The sequence below is a fragment of the Dendrobates tinctorius genome, unplaced genomic scaffold (genome assembly GCF_039654945.1).
Source record: "Dendrobates tinctorius isolate UK_male_01 unplaced genomic scaffold, ASM3965494v1 ptg000297l, whole genome shotgun sequence".
NCBI lineage: Eukaryota > Metazoa > Chordata > Amphibia > Anura > Dendrobatidae > Dendrobates > Dendrobates tinctorius.
In genome coordinates this window covers 1,088,580-1,110,876 of record NW_027361964.1, presented here as the reverse complement: position 1 = coordinate 1,110,876, position 22,297 = coordinate 1,088,580, and the positions used below count along the sequence as shown (strand labels likewise).

At 48.4% G+C, this 22,297-nt stretch overlaps 1 protein-coding gene across 1 annotated transcript in view; it reads right to left on the bottom strand.

Annotated features, from left to right (window-relative positions):
* LOC141073128 (uncharacterized) overlaps window positions 1-5,169 on the bottom strand; it is a 47,471-nt gene extending 42,302 nt beyond the window's left edge. The window contains exons 1-2 of the mRNA XM_073560486.1: window positions 4,737-5,169; window positions 1,665-1,788 (exon numbers count right to left, since the gene is read on the bottom strand). Of these exons, the coding sequence (XP_073416587.1) occupies window positions 1,665-1,788; window positions 4,737-5,052 (440 nt within the window). The 5' untranslated portion in view covers window positions 5,053-5,169. The remainder of the gene's footprint in view (window positions 1-1,664; window positions 1,789-4,736) is intronic.
* Window positions 5,170-22,297: the final 17,128 nt, after the last annotated feature.

The following is a 22,297-nucleotide window of genomic DNA, read 5'->3' as shown; positions in this document are numbered from 1 at the left end:
TCAGCTGAAATACTGGACTGTCTGAAAACTAGCGGTGCGGCTGCTTCAAGATGCACAATAAGGAGGCACGTGAAGAAAAATGGGCGGCATGGTCGAGTCACCAGAAGAAAGATATTACTGCAGAAATGCCACAAAGCATCTCACCTACAATACGCAAAACGGCACAGAGACAAACAACCAAACTTCTGGAACAAGGGAATCTGGAGCGATGAGACCAAAATTGAACTTTTCAGCCACAAACAAAAATGTTACATTTGGAGAGAGGTCAACATGTTGTTCCCATTTAGTTTTAGCTCTTTCTCATCCATTTCAGCTTTTTCCCATTGACTTGCGTTGGATTCATTATTCGGTATGAATGCACAGATATTAGAAATTATTCCTGCCCATTTCCCCGAATCCAAATATATCACTACTTGCTCATCTCTAGAATGAACTCTTCTGCTTTTCAGATGAATGATCTCAGACATTTTGGAGCTGAAGTTATGAATATTGTTTCTGTGACCGGCATAGGTCCTACAGCTATGGGAGAAATATTTCTGGCATTATGATGAAGTGGCGAACGTAACATAATTACTTGCATCACTAAGCATCACCTCATAATTATCAGTTTGCTTTATAAGTGTTCCATGTTCAAAGGAGCAAAGGAGAGCTTCTTCCTTGAAGACCAGAGCCATTCCTGCAACCACAGGTTTCGGAATTCTCTTTCGCTATCCCTTTTATTTTATGTAATTCTACATATTGTATTGTTCCCATTTTGTATCAGCTTTTTATATTTTTTTTAAACACTGCCTACTTTTCAGATTAAATATATAAAATGTAATAGAGCAAGAGGAACGAAGCTATCAACTGGTGCCCATTTGGCCTGTATGAACGATTGGTGGTGGCAGCTAGTTGTTGGGTTATTGCGAAGCTACCAGGGACCATACCAGAGTATGTATGTATGTATGTACAGTATATGCGTGTGTGTGTGTGTATATATATATATATATAGATATTATTTCCGTGTGTTTATATACTATATGTTAACTGTGAGTTCCCAATAAATAGGAGGGATAGCTAATACTAGAGAAGAGAGAGGATTCAAAAAGATCTAAATAAACTGGAGAAGTGGGCAGCAACTAACAGAATGGTTTTTAACAGGGAGAAATGCAAAGTACTACATCTGGGCAATAAAAATGAAAAAAGCATATACAGAATGGGAGGAATAGGGCTAAGTGACAGCACATGTGAAAAAGACTTGGGTATACTAATAGATCACAGACTGAATATGAGTCAACAGTGTGATGCAGCAGCAAAAAAAGCAAATGCAATTCTAGGATGTATTAACAGAAGCATACAGTCTAGATCACGTGAAATCATTATTGCCCTCTACTCCTCTTTGGTCAGACCTCATCTGGAATATTGTGTCCAGTTTTGGGCACCACATTTTAAAAAAGACATCAACAAACTGGAGCAAATATCTGGCCTAGTAGCCACAGCAGCCGCGGCCTCGTCCATCAATCATCGGTCAATTGTGTAACTGTCCTTATGATTGTCCCTACAATTGTAGGTAGCAGAGCTGGTGTGTGACTGCTCGGCAAAAGCGGTGGGGGGATATCGGGATCCCCTGGCTGTCTAGTGTGACAGCATTGAGCCGATGTGTTGGTGCCTGGTCTTGTACTCACCTGTGTACAAATACTGGGAAGACGAAATCTGAGGTTTTGACCAGTTTCTCGGCTTTGACCATTCTTTCTGTAAGTCCGAATCCCTCTCCCCATTCCACTCTTGCACCAATAGGCAGCAGGTTACCTGGCGAAGACATATATATATTGTAAGTGTAAAGACATAACCATCATCTCCATTCCGCGGACAGCCGAACTGGGAAGTGGTGAAGATGGGGATCATGGGAACTTTGTTCCTCTTGCATTGAGTTTGCTGAACTTTTGCAATAAGCAGAAGAACCTTGCTCGCACTTTCTAAGGCTCCTTTCCTCTTGTATTCCTGCCCATGCTCAGTGGTCCCTTCACGGCTTGTGTCCAAACACCTGAAGAATGGGATTTGGCGTCTGCAGCTAATTCTGATAACGCATTCCTACGTAACTCATGACCAGCAAACCGTGTCAGCCAAGAGTTCGTGTAGGAGGAGACTCATGGATGAAATGGTTGTAACATCACACATTGTGCACGGTGTTCCCACAGACGGATAATCCGAGGAGCAGAGGGGAGCCGTCTTCCAAACCTGTAGGTGACACTATTTTACTATTTTTACTCCTTGATTTCAGGTATTGTACAAAGAAAATGGAATCGAATTACCAACAAAATGTTTTTTTTCATTAATTTCAGTTTTATACAAACATTACCATTTGCAATAATAAGTGAACAATAAGATATAGATTAGAAAACACTTTCTGACAGTGTGTCGTGTGCCATGGATGGAACCACTTGTTATGTATGTTTCATTCTGCTGGTGCTAGGGAGGAGCTCTGCCTTCTGAAGTTTGGCCCTTCTTCCCTCCTGTAGTTGGTGATGTTGGCCCTTGCTCCTCCCTTCTTCAGGATCAGTTTTCTGCAGCCATCTTTGGATGCACATGTGTACCTCTCTGGGATTACTCGTTCCTCCTGCTGCATTGTACTTAATACAAGATTTCAGAGAATATCAGCTCTGTTTCTCCTGGACTCTTATTACAAGTCAGTGTGGCTGAGTTGGAACTGAGGACGCCTGGCAGGTGAGTACAACCATCATTCAGTTATCTAAGAGATTGATGGCTAAGGATTTAAAGACTCATACTGCCTTGGAGAGTCAGAATAGTGAGGGTGATCAATTAGTGGAAGAGGCTGCCACGATAGAGGTGGTGAGCTCTCCTTCAATGGAAGTCTTCACACAGAGGCTGGACAGACATCTGTCTGAGATGGTTTAGTGACTCCTGCATTGAGCAGGGGGTTGGACACGAGTCCATTCCAGTGCTAACATTCTAGGATTCTATGGTTCTAAGGGTTTTGGAACTGCTTCTTTTCAAGGGACCAAAAGTACTTGGACAATTAATCTCAGAAGTTCTTTAATGGGTTATTCCCTCCTTAATCAATCTTTGATTAAGCAGGTAAACTGTCTGGAGCTGATTCCAGGCGTGGCATTTGCATTTGGAAGCTGTTGCTGTGAAACCACAACATGTGGTTAGAGAATCTCTCAATAGAAGAGAAACAGATCATCAATAGGCTGAATAAAAGAAGAAATCCATTAAAGAGGCCAGAAATGTCAGGAGTGACCAACTCAACAGTTTGGCACATTATGGGAAAAAAAGAGCACCCTGGTGAGCTCGGGAACTCAAAGGCCTGGATGTTCATGGAAGACAACAGAAATGGATCATCTCAGCTTTGCCGTGAGCTTCTGCCTGTAACTCTACATCGGCCTGACCAGATAGTTTGCTTGTCCAAGGCGACATTATGGAAGGTAATCAAATTATTGTTGGTTTCCCAGGAGAAGGAGGGAGGCAGAAAACTTAGCTTTATTAAAGCTTAAACACTTACCATTGATAGAATCTTATTTTTTTTTTTCTTCCACTAAATTATACACCCCAAATTAATACCAATAAAAGCTTCAAGCCATCCCACAAAGGCCGATAATCCCTCATACTGCTGTTGACGAAAAAAATAAAAAAAGCTCTAGATCTCAGAATGGGGCATCACAAAGAACACAACTTTTTTTTTTAGCTATAAACATGTTTTACTAGGCTAAAGTACTGGCATGTTGAAAATATACGTATTTCATATTACCAATGTCAAGACTTGAGTTATACCTAGTCAGTGTTGCTCACCTGTCCCAGGTCCTCCTCACCCATCTTATGGCAACCTCCCTCTGTGCCAGTGCATGCCGGTTTATTATGGTAGTCTGGGAGGAACCTCGGGTATCCTTTTCGAGTATGCCGGTAGTAGAGTATGTTACTGCCATGTGCTTTACTCTACTCAGGTGTTCCTCAGTGCTCTCCAGTATCATGCTCCTACTACCAACTCAGCTGATGTCCACACCCTCAACTCTACTATGAAGGTACCTAATAACCAGTTCGTCTTTGCTATTTACATTTACTCTTCTTTTCCCATGTGCTTTCCGCACTCCTGCTTGCTGCCTGATTGCCTACTCATCTCTGCTGTTCCTGTGCGCTATCACAAGACTGCATCAAGGCCCTGACTGCACATTTGGCCCTGGCGCATCTAGCACCGCTTGACCTGCCATCCTGCATTTCCAGTTCTACTGTATTTCACTATTCTATGTAGCATCCGGTTGTCCTGCTCTGCTGCACCAATGCCACCAGTCCGTGCTGCTCACCCTGTCTTTTGAATTAGCAAATTCATATCAAAAGTTGAGCCTAGGCTTCATGTGATGTCCTGATGTCACAAGGCCTAGGTGCTGGCCGAGATGCCAAAGTCATGACCGGACTCATGGCATGAAGACAGGTGGTCTGTGACCGGTTTGGAATATTGGAGTGACCATGTGGGAACCTGCCTGGACAAGTTCAGGGCTGGAAAGAGACGACTTATCATTTTTGATAAATTTTATACCCTTCCCAGCACTTTTGAGTGCAACAAAATTGCTTGATTTTTGTGAATCGCAATAAAAAAAGTTTGATTCTGCCAAATTCAAACTTCTGATGATATTTGAGGCAAATTTTATTAACTTCAAAGTGATTTACTCCGCTCTATCAGAATTAGTTTCATTCTCTCCCGATGCTCCTTATAAAACTGACTCTGACCCCTCAGTACTCACCGAGCTGAGCATAGATGACTCCAGATTCTTTGTCTTCCAATGTGCGGCAACCTCTGTTGTCCACCAGGGTGAGGTTCTCTGTCAGCTCATACGGGATTCTGTCTGTAGTCGATCCTCCATCTTCACCCCTTGCCTTTGACCAGTTCCGGAACTCACAATCTTTCCAGGCGTAGATGCAGGTGTTAATGAATGACGACTTCCCATTACCTAAGAGGCCAAAGAGTTGGATGAGGATGCAGTTGAAGCCTTGGTTTCCTTTCTTACATTGATCAAAACTGAAGTTCTTAATAAAACGTCTCATCTCATCGCTGTCCATGTCTTCTCCTCAGATCGCTCTTTTCTTTGTGACTGGAAGGACTGAAAGGCGTCAAATTCCTTCTGCTATAACATTCCCTGATGTTATCTTCCTGCTTCTTCAGTTTGGACCCTAGTCACAAGTACATTAAATCTCAAGACTTCCTCATATCTTCACAACTCCTTTTATCTCTGGTCTAGATGGTAAACTCTTAAGGACCAGGAAATATTCTGTATATATCAAAGTCCGGCACTAAAAAGCACGACAGAACATGCCTGCCTACTGTGAAGAAGCATTCCTACCATAAAGCCCCTGCCTACAGTGAAAACACTGGGGCAGATGTACTAATCCAGAACTCGTTACCTGTATAAAAGACACCTGTCCACACAGCCAATCACACTCCAACCTCTCCACCATGGCCAAGACTAAAGAGCTGTCTAAGGACACCAAGGACAAAACTGTAGACCTGCACAAGGCTGGGATGGGCTACAGGGCAACAGGCATGCAGCTTGGTCAGAAGGCAACAACTGTTGGCGCAATTAATAGAACATGGAAGAAACATATGACTGTCAATCTTCCTTGGTCTGGGGCTCCATGCAAGATCTTACCTTTTGGGGTAAGTATAATTGAGAGGTCCGGAATCAACCCAGAACTACACAGGAGGACCTGGTCAATGACCTGAAGAAAGCTGGGACAACAGTCTCAAACATTACCAATAGTAACACACTCCACAGTTGGATTAAAATCCTGCAGGGCACACAAGGTCCCTCTGCTCACGCCAACACATATCCAGGCCTGTTTGAAGTTCACCAATGATCATTTGGATGATCCAGAGGAAGCATGGGAGAAGATCATTTGGTCAGATGAAACCAAAATAGAACTTTTGGTATCCAATCCACTCGCTGTGTTTGGAGGAGGAAGAAGGATGACTACAACCTCAAGGACACTGTTCCAACCGTGAAGCATAGAAGGGAAAACATCATACTTTGGGGGTGATTTTCTGTAAAGGGGACAGGACGACTTCACCATATTGAAGGGAGGATGGATGGGGTCGTGTATCGTGAAATTTTAGCCAACAACCACCTTCCCTCCATAAGACCATAGAAAATGGGTCATGTCTGGGTCTTCCAACATGACAATGACCCAAAACACACAGCCGGGACACCTAAGGAGAGGCTCCATAAGAAGTATCTCAAGGTCCTGGAGTTGATGGGATGGATCAGATAATCTTCCACTGCAACAACTGATTACAAGTCAGAATATGTCAAGCCTGATAGAATTATTGTGTAAAATTTGCCAAACACATATTCTTACCCATAGGTCAAAGAAGCCAGGATTATTACCAAGAAAGTCCCCTAACCCCCTTGAAAAGCAAGTTAAAAATGCGCAAGACACATGTTAGGGACTTTCTTGGTAAGTTAACTGGTGCACTGCTGCCCCATAAATTGTAGGCTGTTTTTGCCCAGGAGAAGTGACATATAAGGACTGGAACCCAACTTTGAAGGACACCTTGATGTTGCCATTGGGCTCACATATATAGGCCAATCTACAAGCTAAGTACCTTCTTTTTTGCTGTGTTTATCATAGCAATTTTGCAGATATTTTATATATACTTTATAAAACATTTTTTTCCTTTTTTTCCAATTTTCTATGTCAGTAATGCAGTATCAATGTTCTAGAGTAATTATTCTTTATATCATCATATAATGAAAAATGTACAAAAGACTCAACAAGTACAAACATTCATTTTTATTAAATATTAAGAAAATACACATCTAAAGACTAAGGATATTAAAAAGTGGGAAACCACAAGATGGCGCCGAAGTGCTAAGAACCTTCACGCACGAAGCTTAGCGAGTCACTGTTGAATCCTGAGTGGAAATATAAAAGTTAGCATGTGGTGGGGATGTATAGGACTAAGGGATCAAAAGCCCTACAAGGCCAAGCATTGCTTGCCACTAAAACAAACCCACACTTAATATAAGACGCCCGACCCATTCCACTTCAACGGCAATGTACAAAGTATATTATACATGAAGCAATCTTGTAGTGTAGGAGACGGCACACACCATGAGACCCAACGCGCGTTTCGGCGATTAGCCTTCTTCTGGGGTCCAGAGGTTTCCAGTGTTCAGAGCTCATAGCAAGTGAGCATTTCTGCTACATACAAGCGATCTGATCAGCGCCTGAATGTAGCAGAGCCGATCAGATTATGGCAGCTTCTAGTTTCCAAAGGAGACTATTGAAGCATGCAAAAAGTAAAAAAATGTAAAAGTCCAAATTACCCTCTTTTGCCCCTTTCAAAATAAAACAAAAAAAAAATCAGACATGCACATATTTGGTATCGCCGCATTCAGGATCGCCCGATCTATCAATAAAAAAAAAATAATTAACCCGATTGAGAAAAAAAGTCTAAACGCTAGAATTGTTTTTTCGGTCGCCGCAACATTGCATTAAAATGCAATAACGGGCGATCAAGGGAACTTATCTGCACCAAAATGGTATAATTAAAAACGTCGGCTCGGCACACAAAATATAAGCCCTCACCCCAGATCACGAAAAAAATGGAGACGCTACGGGTCTCGGAAAATGGCACAATTTTTTTTTAACAAAGTTTGAAAAAAAATTTCACCACTTAGATAAAAAGAACCTAAAAACATGTTCGGTGTCTATGAACTTGGGGAATCATAGTGGCAGGTCACAAACCTTTCCAGAATCCAATTCTGACTGTTATTCTCATTATTCAATTACGTAGCAAAGACAAAATGAGGAATAAAAATCCTCCAAAAATTCAAGAATTAACGCAGCAAAAAAGTGGCCGCAGTGTTCACCTGCCAGGTGTCAGGACTAATGCAGTAAACCCGTGTAGTAAAGATGGCAGCTGCACAGGCGCAGTATACGGAGGAGACCACTACTCCCAACCTGCCATACACGGAGGGCGTGATGGCTTAGTATTAGATTGCAGCCAGTATAGGGCGCTGGTCACACACCGGTAATGCACGGTGTCCGGCTTACAGCCTATTAGTGACGCTTGGGAAGGAGTCTTCACACACGATAGGAGCTCAGGAGCTGCGCTCCCTCCACACCCGGCAGATGCCTGCGCCTGTCCCTACCAGCTGGCGCTCACATCGGCTCCCATTGGCTTTATGACAGCCGCGTTCTGCTGAAGGCCCCGTCACCGCCATCTTGGTCCTCCTCTGGAGCCCATCTGTATGCTGAGCTCCACAGAAGACAGATTTTTACTATATACTCCGCAATACTCTGCTGCTGTATGTAGTATGAGTGATCGACTGATCGCAGGTTCAAGTCACCTAAGGGGACTAAGAAATGATGAAAAAACTATAGAATGTCTAGCAATACAGAAAGTAGAGAGCGGGGAGAAAAGCTGAGCTCGATAGGCCGGCGTCTCTTCGACTTATGTAACTATGTAAAAGTATAACATTTCAAAAAATACATAAAAGTTGAAATCGCCCTCCTTCTTCCTCATTAAAAATAAAGTCCGGTATCCGTTCATTGTGTGTTAATTAGACTAGGATGATACCATTAGAAATTAACAACTCATCCTGCAAAAGAGACGCCCTCACATGGCAATAACAGGGAGAAGGGAGGAAGGAAGAGTGAGGCAGGAAGGGAAGGAGGGAGGAAGGAAAGGAGGAAGAGGAAGGGAGAAAGAGCAAGAGAGGGAAGGAGGAAGTAAGGGAGGTAGGAAGAGAGAGTGAGGGGGGAAGGAATGTAGGAAGGGATGAAGGGAGTGAGGGAGGATGGAAGAAGGGAGAGTGAGGAAGGAAGGAAAAGAGGGAGTACGGGAGCAAGGAATGGAGGGAGGAAGGGAGGGAGGGTGGAAGAAGGGAGAGTGAGGAAGGAAGGAAAAGAGGGAGTACGGGAGCAAGGAAAGGAGGGAGGGAGGGTGGAAAGAAGGAAGGAAGGGGAGGACGGGAGCAAGGAAGGGAGGGAGGGTGGAAAGAGGGGAGGAAGGGCGAGTGAGGAAGGAGGGAGGAAGGGAGGGAGGAGGAAGGAAGGGAGCAAGGTAAGGAAGAGAGTGAGGTGGGGAAGCAAGGGAGGAAGGAAGGGAGCAAGGTAAGGAAGAGAGTGAGGTGGGGAAGCAAGGGAGGAAGGGAGGGAGGGAGAGCGGAAAGAAGGATGGGAGGGAGTGTCACGATCCATTTTTGGATCTGTGTCAGTGTGGGCTTCTCATATATAAACTTTTTTCCTTTCAGGCCATTGGGGGTTGTCAGTTTTTGCCTCTGGTGGCCGCTGGTGTTACTACATGTTTTGTGGGTCTGTTATTGCTGGTGGTGACCACTCCCTCCTTCCTACATAAGGTCACCTGGTACACCAGCTGACTGTTGGTAATACAGGTCCTTTGGAAACCAACCGTTCTGAAGAGAGGAGTTATTTGGAGCAATGGTGTTAGCAGCGTATCTGGTGTAGTGGCCATACGGCTGAAAGCAGTGTTCGGGTGCCTTACTCTGCTGTCCAGTACATGACAGCAGAGAAAGCTAAGTGTTTGTTTTTCCCTGTCTGTTATTTTCCTTGGTGTTTTCTTAGTACAGCGGTGAGGACCAGTGTCCGCACTTGCCAGTTCCCTAGTAAGGGATAGGTGCAGGGCAAGTCAGGGCTCAGGTATCCTGGTCAGCGACAGGTTGAAAGAAACTGTATAGGGAACGTCAGGAGAGTTCAGGGCACTTCCTTAGGAGAGTGCAGGAGGTGTCCATTTCCCCGGTCCCTATTGCAGGGCCCACCTATGTAATTGTGTCCCCGGTGTCCCCTTGTTTGTCTCTGTTGGTTTTGTGACTGACCGGTCAGTGGGTCGCGCCACACAGGACCGTCACACCATGACAGGGAGAGAGGAAAGGAGGAAGGAAGGAAAGGAGGGAAGAAGGACTCCATCCACATTCAATCTTCTTATAGGGGTGTCCCATCCAATGAAATGAGGACAGTTGCAAAGTCCCAAAGAAAACAAGATATTTTACAATTTGCCTCTATGCAAATACAGATGGATTTTTTATTCTATAGTTTAGTACATGAAGCGCTGTATCTGGCCTCCTTCAGTTCCCCGTGTTCCTCTGCTTGGTGGAGGCAAAGATGACTCTGCTTACAGTATTGAGGAGTGCACGGTCCAGGCTATCGGCACAGCCATGCCTCCTACTGACCCCTCATCAAGCAGATCAGAGGCAGAGGAGCGGTGCACGCCTGAATATAGAACATGAGAGCCCCTCTAAGGAGAGCGAGTTCTCCTCAATACCTGGTGCAACAAAGAAATTCAGCATTTCATCAATATTCATCATAGTTGTCCTGATGATGGATCCCGGGTATGAGTAGTAGATGAGTCAGATCGATAATGGGTGAGACCTCGCTATCTCTGTCATATTCCCCAGCTCAGTCTGCCAAATGCTAAAGTGCAGAGTAGCAGACAATGAGCTCCCATGTTCCCAGCCGGCAGCACCAGAGACACCATAGAGACATCGCCAGCAGTGGCTCCACCGGCATGGGTAATGGATGATGGACCCACATGAGGAGCTGTGCAGTTATCATCACTGGAGGATCACAACACTCATAGACTGTAAGCTTGCGAGCAGGGCCCTCATTCCTCTTAGTATCTATTAATCTGTGATTATTGCTATGCTGTAATGTCTATTGTCTATACAAGTCCCCTCTATAATGCAAAGTGCTGCGGAATATGTTGGCGCTGTAGAAATAAAATTATTAAGGTTCATGGAGTTCATTGACACTGATACATTGTATCCCTACTATCATCCAGTGAGAAAACAAATACAAGGAAAGAAACTGGAAACTAAGGAAACTCTGAGCTTGTTGTGATACATATGCAAATAATAGTATCTTCAGTGATAACGTACAAGAGCAAAGTATCAGGAGAAGTCCTGGATACATCACATGGCACAAGATATGGGAGAGAGTGTATCCAGTACTGGACAGCAGGAGACGTCTTTATTAGTCACGAGATCCAGTACTGGACTGCACGAGACGTCTTCATTAGTTCCGAGATCCAGTACTGGACGGCAGGAGACATCTTCATTAGTCCCAAGGTCCAGTACTGGACAGCAGGAGACGTCTTCATTAGTCCCGAGATCCAGCACTGGTTGGCAGGAGACGTCTTCATTAGTCCAAAGATCCAGTACTGGACGACAGGAAACATCTTTGTTAGTCCTGCGGCGATCCAGTACTGGACAGCAGGAGACATCTTCATTAGTCCCGAGATCCAGTACTGGATGGCAGGAGACATCTTCATTATTCCCGAGATCCAGTACTGGACGGCAGGAGACGTCTTCATTAGTCCCGAGATCCAGTACTGGACGGCAGAAGACGTCTTCATTAGTCCCGAGATCCAGTACTGGACGGCAGGAGACGTCATCATTAGTTCCGAGATCCAGTACTGGACGGCAGAAGACGTCTTCATTAGTCCCGAGATCCAGTACTGGACGGCAGAAGACGTCTTCATTAGTCCCGAGATACAGTACTGGACAGCAGAAGACGTCTTCACTAGTTCCGAGAACCAGTACTGGACGGCAGGAGACGTCTTCATTAGTCCCGAGATCCAGTACTGGACGGCCGGAGACGTCTTCATTAGTCCCGAGATCCAGTACTGGACGGCAGGAGACGTCTTCATTAGTCCCGAGATCCAGTACTGGACGGCAGGAGACGTCATCATTAGTTCCGAGATCCAGTACTGGACGGCAGAAGACGTCTTCATTAGTCCCGAGATACAGTACTGGACAGCAGAAGACGTCTTCACTAGTTCCGAGAACCAGTACTGGACGGCAGGAGACGTCTTCATTAGTCCCGAGATACAGTACTGGACAGCAGAAGACGTCTTCACTAATTCCGAGAACCAGTACTGGACGGCAGGAGACGACTTCACTAGTCCCGAGATCCAGTACTGGACAGCAGAAGACGTCTTCATTAGTTCCGAGATCCAGTACTGGACGGCAGGAGACGTCTTCATTAGTCCCGAGATACAGTACTGGACAGCAGAAGACGTCTTCACTAGTTCCGAGAACCAGTACTGGACGGCAGGAGACGACTTCATTAGTCCTGAGTTCCAGTACTGGACGGCAGGAGACATCTTCATTAGTCCCAAGGTCCAGTACTGGACGGCAGGAGACGTCTTCATTAGTCCCGAGATCCAGCACTGGTCGGCAGGAGACATCTTCATTAGTCCCGAGATCCAGTACTGGATGGCAGGAGACATCTTCATTAGTCCCAAGGTCCAGTACTGGACTGCAGGAGACGTTTTCATTAGTCCCGAGATCCAGTACTGGTCGGCAGGAGACATCTTCATTAGTCCCGAGATCCAGTACTGGTCGGCAGGAGACATCTTCATTAGTCCCGAGATCCAGTACTGGACGACAGGAGACGTCTTCATTAGTCCCGAGATCCAGTACTGGACGGCAGGAGACGTCTTCATTAGTTCCGAGATACAGTACTGGACGGCAGAAGACGTCTTCACTAGTCCCGAGACCCAGTACTGGATGGCAGGAGACGTCTTCATTAGTCCAGAGATCCAGTACTGGACGGCAGGAGACGTCTTCATTAGTCCCGAGATACAGTACTGGACAGCAGAAGACGTTTTCACTAGTTCCGAGATCCAGTACTGGACGGCAGGAGACGACTTCATTAGTCCCGAGATCCAGTACTGGACAGCAGAAGACGTCTTCACTAGTCCCGAGACCCAGTACTGGATTGCAGGAGACGTCTTCATTAGTCCAGAGATCCAGTACTGGACGGCAGGAGACGTCTTCATTAGTCCCGAGATACAGTACTGGACAGCAGAAGACGTCTTCACTAGTTCCGAGATCCAGTACTGGACGGCAGGAGACATCTTCATTAGTCCCGAGATCCAGTACTGGACGGCAGGAGACATCTTCATTAGTCCCAAGTGTGATGTACCATGTCTGCAAGATATGTTTTCTGTTGCAATGTGCTAACAAATCCTCCATCCTAGGACATTGTAAACTCTCAGTAGTAGGAATTCCTTCCCCCCAGGTTTTATCAACCCTGCCACTTCCTCTGGAAGAGCAGGAATGTTAATTAGCTAGACCATCTTCCTCACACCATTTGCCTTCTCTCCTCTTCAGAGCGGGAAAAACTTCTTTGTTTGAAACGAATAAAACTATGAGAGACTATACCATAAGAACCAAATACCCTAGAGATATGAAAATCATATTTTTGTAACCTGAGCGGTCCCAGCTTCGAGACCGCGTATGTTTCGAAGTTCTACCCTGTCCAGAACATGAGATAGGATTTGCGCCCAAATGGACGGTCATATCGCATAGATGTTTGATGTTTTCTTGATGGGCTCATTACGCTGGGAAACATGATACCACTGATGAGTCCATACCAGCTTCTCCCATAAAGTTATAGCTAATCTAAGTTTTGTAGCCAAAACATAACTTGGATAAGAGAGGTGGGATCAACCCAGAATGCACCTCTCTGTGATGTCACATAGGAAAGTCTATAAGGCATTTCCTGGGCAAACCAGCTCAGAACAGCTCAAGTCGTCGTGCTAGAAGGACCCCAATGAGCGGAGAAGTGCAGCTCCGCCTCCACCCACCTTAGCCGCATGGTCTGCCTAAGGAACAATATGGAACTGAGTGTAATCTCTTTGTTTTCTCCACTTTTATTTTATACCTGTACTGTACATATTTTATGTCTCAATTTTATAGCAACTTTTATCTGTAATCACTGTCCTCTTTCGGAAAATAAATGAAATTATTTAGATCTGTCTCCATGCTCTAAGAATCGAACTATACGCCTTTGATAGATAATCGCTACTAATTCAAGGGGTTTGCCACGGACCCTCTTAATTTAACACTGTGAATTAAGTAACCGTGACTGGTGGCAGCGCGTTGTGTACGGCTATTACGGCTTGCTGGCAGTCTAGAAGGGTCTTATATTGCTGAGTAAGGGGCTTCAGCCACAGCATTGATAATTCCCTTACTGCAGAAGCCTAATTGCCGGTTCACAACAGGCAGCCCGTCCGGCGACTAATTATCCTAGGTGCAGTTCCCTGACTGACCTGAGGGTAAGGGGGGCGCCGGAGAGCTGCGAGTTCCAAAGTGGAACTGAGAAAGTGGGATATACATAAATCCCCGCAGTACTTGGAAGATTGATAGCAGTGGTGGGGCATCCAAATTAAACTCCCCCTGCGGCAAATTGTAGAGCGAGATTAGCTTGCTGGATATTTTTGGTCACATGGTGCCAGTGTTGGGATAACTAAGATAAGCCCCACTGCGCCTGTGATAGCCGTGTGCCGGCATTGTGTCACGCCCCTCCGTCCGCTGATACACCCGTGTCAGTGGTGGGACTGTGACATAGTGGTGACACAGGGTCCGCTGTCCATCGCGTTTTGGTGGCAGCGGGACTCCCGTTAGTGTCGCCCGTAAGTGGACGAACGGCGGTGGGCTGTTCGTCACATATTGGTGGCAGCGCGGTGGGATAATCCTAGAGCATTAGTGATTTGGTTTGAGCAATCATTCCTCTCACTAAAAACCTGCACGGTTCCTGCGGGAATCCTGCATCATAGGTTTTGGAGAACAGACTCAGTGGTTACTAGTCCTGAGACATTAGTGTGTACTTGCAAGTATCCCCCTCCCGTTTCTTCGTTTTTCTTTTTCTATCTTTTATTTGGCAACCATGGCGGCAAAAGGAGAACCTTGGTACACCCGGCAGACAAAGGAAGTTCTTGCTGCGTTATGCACGTACCAAGGCCTTGACGCCACGAACAAAAACAGAGCTCAAATGATCGCGGCTCTAGTGCAGCTGGACAACGACCAGAATCCAGCGAGCGCAGAAGTTGGCCCAAGTTGCAATGGGGCTGCAGCAGAGGCTCCACTCCTGAGCGCTGGCCCCACATTCAACCAGAACGGGGTGGACCCCTATCTGCAAATGGCCTTGGACGAACTCCCCGCCGAAGACAGTGATGGGCGGGTGAGGCTGATCCAGCAAGCTCGAGAGAGAGCAGAGCAGCGAGCCGAGCGCCAGGCGGAGAGAGCTGAGCGCCAAGCTGAGGCTGAGAGAGCCGAGCGCCAGGCGCAGAGGGCCCATGAACTGGAGGTACTCCAGCGGGGTGGGAATGCCCTCACAGCCTGAAGCCGTGAGCCCAGCAGCGTCCAGACTCCTAAACCCCGGCCAGAGCATTTTCCCGTGATGGAAAAGGACGGGGACTTGGACACATTTCTGCGAGCCTTTGAGAAAGCCTGCAGACAGTACCAGCTGCCTAGAGACCAATGGGCAAGGTACTTGACCCCAGGGCTAAAAGGCAAAGCCCTGGAGGCATTTGCTTCTCTTCCGCCAGAAGCCGATGATGACTATGACGCCATAAAGCAGGCGCTGATCGCCAAATACCGGCTGACACCTGAGGTATACCGAAAGAAGTTCCGACACCTCCAACGTGGCCCACACGATAGCTACAGTGATGTGGTGCAAGGACTCAGGACCCACTTTGACCAGTGGATCCATGGACTGTCCGTTGAAACCTTTGAGCAGCTACGGGACCTGATGATCAAAGACCAGTTCCTGCATCTCTGCCCAGCTGAGGTCCGACAGTTCATCCTGGACCGCGAACCAACGAACGCGGACAAAGCGGCGCAGATCGCCGACAACCACGAGGCCAACCGGAAGCCCGAGACGCGGAGGCCAGTCGCCACCAGCTGGAAAGGGGGTAAGCCAGCAACCAACCCCAATGCCCCAGCTAGCCGTCCCTCCGGAGGCCCTGTCCCTGTTGCCAACAACAGGCCGGCTACTGACAGTCGCCTGTGTCACCACTGCCAGCGGCCTGGTCACTTCTTTTACACCTGTCCGAACAGGCCGAAGAACCCCCCAGCCAAGGCCCCGGGCCCAATGCCTCTGTTCTTTTGGTGGGAGGTGTGGTTGGGAGGGCTGACGACAACGTTCAACCTGTTCAGGTGGGGGCCCGTCTTGCTACAGGCCTCAAGGACACCGGGGCTGAACGAACCCTCATCCGTCCTGGACTGGCGGCCCCTGAAGAGTTTGTTGAGGGGAAAACCCTGACTGTCACCGGGATTGGAGGCACCCGTTGTCCCTTGCCAGTGGCACGAGTTTTTCTTGACTGGGGTGCCGGGAGCGGGTTGAGGGAGGTGGGAGTGTCTGAAAATTTGCCCACTGATGTTTTATTGGGGACTGACTTGGGGAGGATGGTTGCATACTATGTCCCTGAAACCCTTCCCCAAACTGATAATAAGGGTAACGTTAACCCTGATGATGTTGATGATGGGAAACTGAATGTGTTACCTGCTAATGCCTTGATGAGTAATGATGCAACTAACAACCATTCTTTCCCCAGGTACGATGCTGATGCTGATGTGAATGTACCAAAGCAAACTGATAACCATTCTTCTCCTAGGAAGGATGATGATGATGTTGATGTATCTGTGCCGACTGAACCCGTTAACCCTTTCTTTGAAGCGGTAGATGTGTCCACAGGTACCGAAGTGCTCAGCCCCGTCACTCTGCGGAGTGAGACGGCTGAGGAACCCCTGGCAGGAGTAAGCAACGGTGCTCAAGGAAATGGGGAGGTGCATGGGGACCATGAGGAAGGTAATGCCATGCAGCTGACCAGTGCCACCGAGGAAGGTAACTGGCCCATAAGTAGCACTGCTCCTGAAGTGTTGGGGGTGGATGGGGAGGTAGAGCCCAGGGCAGCACCAGCTGGTGGGTCTGCAGAAATCCCCAGGGAGACAGCATACATAGCAGCTGTCACACGCAGTCAGAGTGCCCAGATCGCAGGTAACGCACTGTCTTCTGGACCCTCTGCTGCTACAGGAGAGACTGAACCAGAGGTGAACCCAGAGCCGGTTCCAGAGGGTCCCAGTAAAGAGGGGACCCTGACGTCACTTCTGGCAGCCTCCAGCATGGAGTTCCAGGCTGCTCTGCACTCAGATGCCAGCCTGGAGAAATTGAGAGGTCTCGCCGAGACGCCCACCTCCAAGTCTGATAAGGAGAGGGTGTTCTGGGAACGAGGAAGGTTGTACCGGGAGACAGTACCCGGAGATCCTAAAAAGGAGTGGTTGAGGGAAAGACAGCTGGTCGTCCCCTATCAGTTCAGAACTGAGTTGTTGCGGATTGCCCATGAGATTCCACTCGCTGGACACTTGGGGATCAGCAAAACAAAGGCACGGCTGTCTCAACACTTCTATTGGCCCAAGATGGGGACAGATGTAACACACTACTGCCGCTCCTGTGCCACCTGTCAAAAAGTGGGTAAGGCGGGGCCTGCTCTTAAGGCTCCCCTTATTCCTTTGCCGGTGATAGAGGAGCCTTTCCAGAGAATCGCGGTGGACATTGTAGGACCGCTGTCCATCCCCAGCAGCTCCGGAAAGCGATACATTCTCACCGTGGTAGACTACGCTACCCGGTACCCAGAGGCAGTAGCTCTGTCTTCAACCAGGGCAGATAATTTGGCTGACGCACTGGTGACCATCTTTTCAAGAGTAGGATTTCCCAGGGAGATGCTTACCGATCAAGGGCCCCAATTCATGTCTCGCCTAATGGAGGCTCTCTGTGAGAAAATGCAGGTGACGCACCTGGTATCGAGTCCGTATCACCCACAGACTAATGGTTTGTGTGAACGCTTCAACGGTACCCTCAAACAGATGCTCCGCATACTGGTTGAGACCCAAGGGCGCGACTGGGAGCGGTACCTCCCACACCTGCTGTTCGCTTACAGAGAAGTTCCGCAGGCCTCGACCGGGTTCTCCCCCTTCGAGCTCCTGTATGGCAGGCGAGTCCGGGGACCCCTTGGGTTGATAAGAGAATCCTGGGAAGATGAGCCAAACCCCACAGAAGTGTCCATCGTGGATTATGTCATGCGCTTCCGTGACAAGATGCAGACCTTGACGCAGTTGGTGCATGACAACATGACGCAGGCTCAGGCTGACCAGCAGCACTGGTACGACCAGAACGCCCGGGAGCGGACCTACCAGGTGGGTCAAAAGGTGTGGGCGCTGGTCCCTGTACCAACGGATAAGCTTCAGGCAGCCTGGGAAGGCCCGTACGTCGTCCACCAACAGCTCAACCCGGTCACCTACGTGGTCACGCTTGACCATGCTCGGGGTAGGCGCAAGGCCTTTCACGTCAACATGCTGAAGGCGCACTACGAACGTGAAGCTTGCGTCCTACCGGTCTGCAATCTGCCAGAGGATGGGGAGGAAGATTCCCTCCTGGACATGCTGGCCCAGGCCAAGGCCAATGGGTCCATTGAGGACATGGAGATAAGTGGTTCGCTCACCGTGTCCCAGCGGTTGCAGTTGATGGCCACCCTGGAACTCTTCCGGCCCGTGTTCACCAACCGTCCTGGGAGGACGGAGTTAGCGGTTCATGAGGTGGACACCGGGAATCACGCCCCATTACGGCGAACACCTTATCGGATCTCTGAAACGGTGCAACAAGTCATGCGCCAAGAGGTCGATGAGATGTTAAGGCTGGGAGTGATTCGACGGTCAAAAGGTGCGTGGGCTTCACCTGTAGTCCTCGTGCCTAAAAAGGATCGAACCACCCGGTTCTATGATTCTATGATTCTATGATTCTATGATTCTATGGTTCTGCGTGGACTACAGGGGGCTCAACGCCATCACAACCCCTGATGCCCACCCAATGCCGCGCATCGAGGATCTGCTCGAGCGGTTGACAAACGCCAACTACATATCCATCATGGATTTGAGTCGGGGATACTGGCAGATTCCCCTGAGCCCTGAGGCGCAGGAGAAATCCGCCTTTATCACCCCCTTTGGACTGTACGAGTCCACGGTCATGCCCTTCGGCATGAAGAATGCCCCTGCCACTTTCCAGCGGATGGTCAACCACCTGCTTCGGGGACTGGAGGAGTACGCAGTGGCGTACTTAGACGATATTGCCGTCTTCAGTTCCACCTGGGAGGAACACCTTCAGCACCTCCAGGAGGTGCTCAAGCGTCTTCACCAGGCAGGCCTGACCATCAAGCCGGGGAAGTGCCAGATAGGCATGCGCGAGGTCCACTACCTGGGGCACCGGGTAGGCGGGGGTTCCATGAGTCCGGAGCCAGAAAAAGTGGACGCAATCGTGTCCTGGCCCACCCCCAGGACCAAGAAACAGGTGAAGTCCTTCTTGGGCACTGCAGGGTACTATAGGCGGTTCGTACAGGACTATAGCGCCCTTGCCAAACCCTTGACTGACCTCACCAAGCAGAGGCTACCCCAAACAGTCAACTGGACAGATGACTGTGAGGCGGCTTTCCAAGCTTTGAAAGCAGCCCTGTGCAACTCTCCAGTGTTGAGAGCAGTCGACAGCAGTCGCCCGTTTCTGGTACAGACCGACGCCAGCGAGTTTGGCCTCGGTGCTGTGCTTAGCCAGGTCGACTCGGGGGACCAAGAGCACCCCGTGTTGTACCTGAGCCGGAAACTTTTGCCGAGGGAAGTGGCATACTCGACCATCGAGAAGGAGTGTCTGGCCATGGTGTGGGCACTGCAGCGTTTGCAGCCCTACCTGTATGGGCGCGCCTTCACGGTGGTAACCGACCACAACCCTCTGAGCTGGTTGCACACAGTGTCCGGAACCAATGGAAGATTGCTCCGCTGGAGCCTTGCCCTTCAACAGTACGATTTTACTGTAAAACACAGGAAGGGCAGTGAAAACGGCAATGCCGATGGGTTGTCCCGCCGGGGCGAACCCGCTGAGGTGCGCATGGCCGATTACCGAGAGGTAATGCCTCCTTAGCGCCCTCTTAAGGGTGGAGGTGTGATGTACCATGTCTGCAAGATATGTTTTCTGTTGCAATGTGCTAACAAATCCTCCATCCTAGGACATTGTAAACTCTCAGTAGTAGGAATTCCTTCCCCCCAGGTTTTATCAACCCTGCCACTTCCTCTGGAAGAGCAGGAATGTTAATTAGCTAGACCATCTTCCTCACACCATTTGCCTTCTCTCCTCTTCAGAGCGGGAAAAACTTCTTTGTTTGAAACGAATAAAACTATGAGAGACTATACCATAAGAACCAAATACCCTAGAGATATGAAAATCATATTTTTGTAACCTGAGCGGTCCCAGCTTCGAGACCGCGTATGTTTCGAAGTTCTACCCTGTCCAGAACATGAGATAGGATTTGCGCCCAAATGGACGGTCATATCGCATAGATGTTTGATGTTTTCTTGATGGGCTCATTACGCTGGGAAACATGATACCACTGATGAGTCCATACCAGCTTCTCCCATAAAGTTATAGCTAATCTAAGTTTTGTAGCCAAAACATAACTTGGATAAGAGAGGTGGGATCAACCCAGAATGCACCTCTCTGTGATGTCACATAGGAAAGTCTATAAGGCATTTCCTGGGCAAACCAGCTCAGAACAGCTCAAGTCGTCGTGCTAGAAGGACCCCAATGAGCGGAGAAGTGCAGCTCCGCCTCCACCCACCTTAGCCGCATGGTCTGCCTAAGGAACAATATGGAACTGTGAGTGTAATCTCTTTGTTTTCTCCACTTTTATTTTATACCTGTACTGTACATATTTTATGTCTCAATTTTATAGCAACTTTTATCTGTAATCACTGTCCTCTTTCGGAAAATAAATGAAATTATTTAGATCTGTCTCCATGCTCTAAGAATCGAACTATACGCCTTTGATAGATAATCGCTACTAATTCAAGGGGTTTGCCACGGACCCTCTTAATTTAACACTGTGAATTAAGTAACCGTGACTGGTGGCAGCGCGTTGTGTACGGCTATTACGGCTTGCTGGCAGTCTAGAAGGGTCTTATATTGCTGAGTAAGGGGCTTCAGCCACAGCATTGATAATTCCCTTACTGCAGAAGCCTAATTGCCGGTTCACAACAGGCAGCCCGTCCGGCGACTAATTATCCTAGGTGCAGTTCCCTGACTGACCTGAGGGTAAGGGGGGCGCCGGAGAGCTGCGAGTTCCAAAGTGGAACTGAGAAAGTGGGATATACATAAATCCCCGCAGTACTTGGAAGATTGATAGCAGTGGTGGGGCATCCAAATTAAACTCCCCCTGCGGCAAATTGTAGAGCGAGATTAGCTTGCTGGATATTTTTGGTCACATGGTGCCAGTGTTGGGATAACTAAGATAAGCCCCACTGCGCCTGTGATAGCCGTGTGCCGGCATTGTGTCACGCCCCTCCGTCCGCTGATACACCCGTGTCAGTGGTGGGACTGTGACATAGTGGTGACACAGGGTCCGCTGTCCATCGCGTTTTGGTGGCAGCGGGACTCCCGTTAGTGTCGCCCGTAAGTGGACGAACGGCGGTGGGCTGTTCGTCACACCAAGGTCCAGTACTGGACGGCAGGAGACGTCTTCATTAGTCCCGAGATCCAGTACTGGTTGGCAGGAGACATCTTCATTAGTCCCGAGATCCAGTACTGGACGACAGGAGACGTCTTCATTAGTCCCGAGATCCAGTACTGGACGGCAGGAGACGTCTTCATTAGTCCAGAGATCCAGTACTGGATGGCAGGAGACGTCTTCATTAGTCCCGAGATCCAGTACTGGACGGCAGAAGACGTCTTCACTAGTCCCGAGACCCAGTACTGGATGGCAGGAGACGTCTTCATTAGTCCAGAGATCCAGTACTGAACAGCAGGAGACTTGGGCTCAGATAGGAATCTTGAACAGTTACATTCTGCATTATACAGCGTTATCTGTGATGCGATAATCACCGACTCCATCTGAATCCTCTGAGCCTCTGTGCCAGGCACTGCAATACTTATGCTATTTACTGTTTACTACACTGTCTGATTGTCACTTCAGGACATCTACCCTGATCCAGTTACTGCACTGGCCCTATATTGTGCCCATCACTGCATTCTCTCTGGCCTTTACCAGTTATTGCTATACTTCAATTGTGCAAGTCACTGCACTGCCTCCACCATATACCGGTGACTGCTCTACCTCTACTCTCTGCAAGTCACTACACTGCCTCCACCATATACCAGTCACTGCTCTACCTCTACTCTCTACAAGTCACTGTGTCGGAAGAACGACCCCCGTCGGGTGTCCGGGCCGGAACCAAGGGAGCCGTCATCTAGGTTCCGGGGGAAACCAGTCCTGGGGGACAGAGTTCGGGGACGGACCGTTGAGATGGACAGCTGGGCTAGGGGAGGAACCAATATAAAAGGGGCAGGGAGCGCTAGTCACGATGAGTCAGCAGACCGGGACAGAAGCAGCAGGAGACCTTGGGAGCAACTAAGAGCCAGAGCGACTTACCAGTGCCAGGGGAGACGCTCACTGAGGACATCAGAG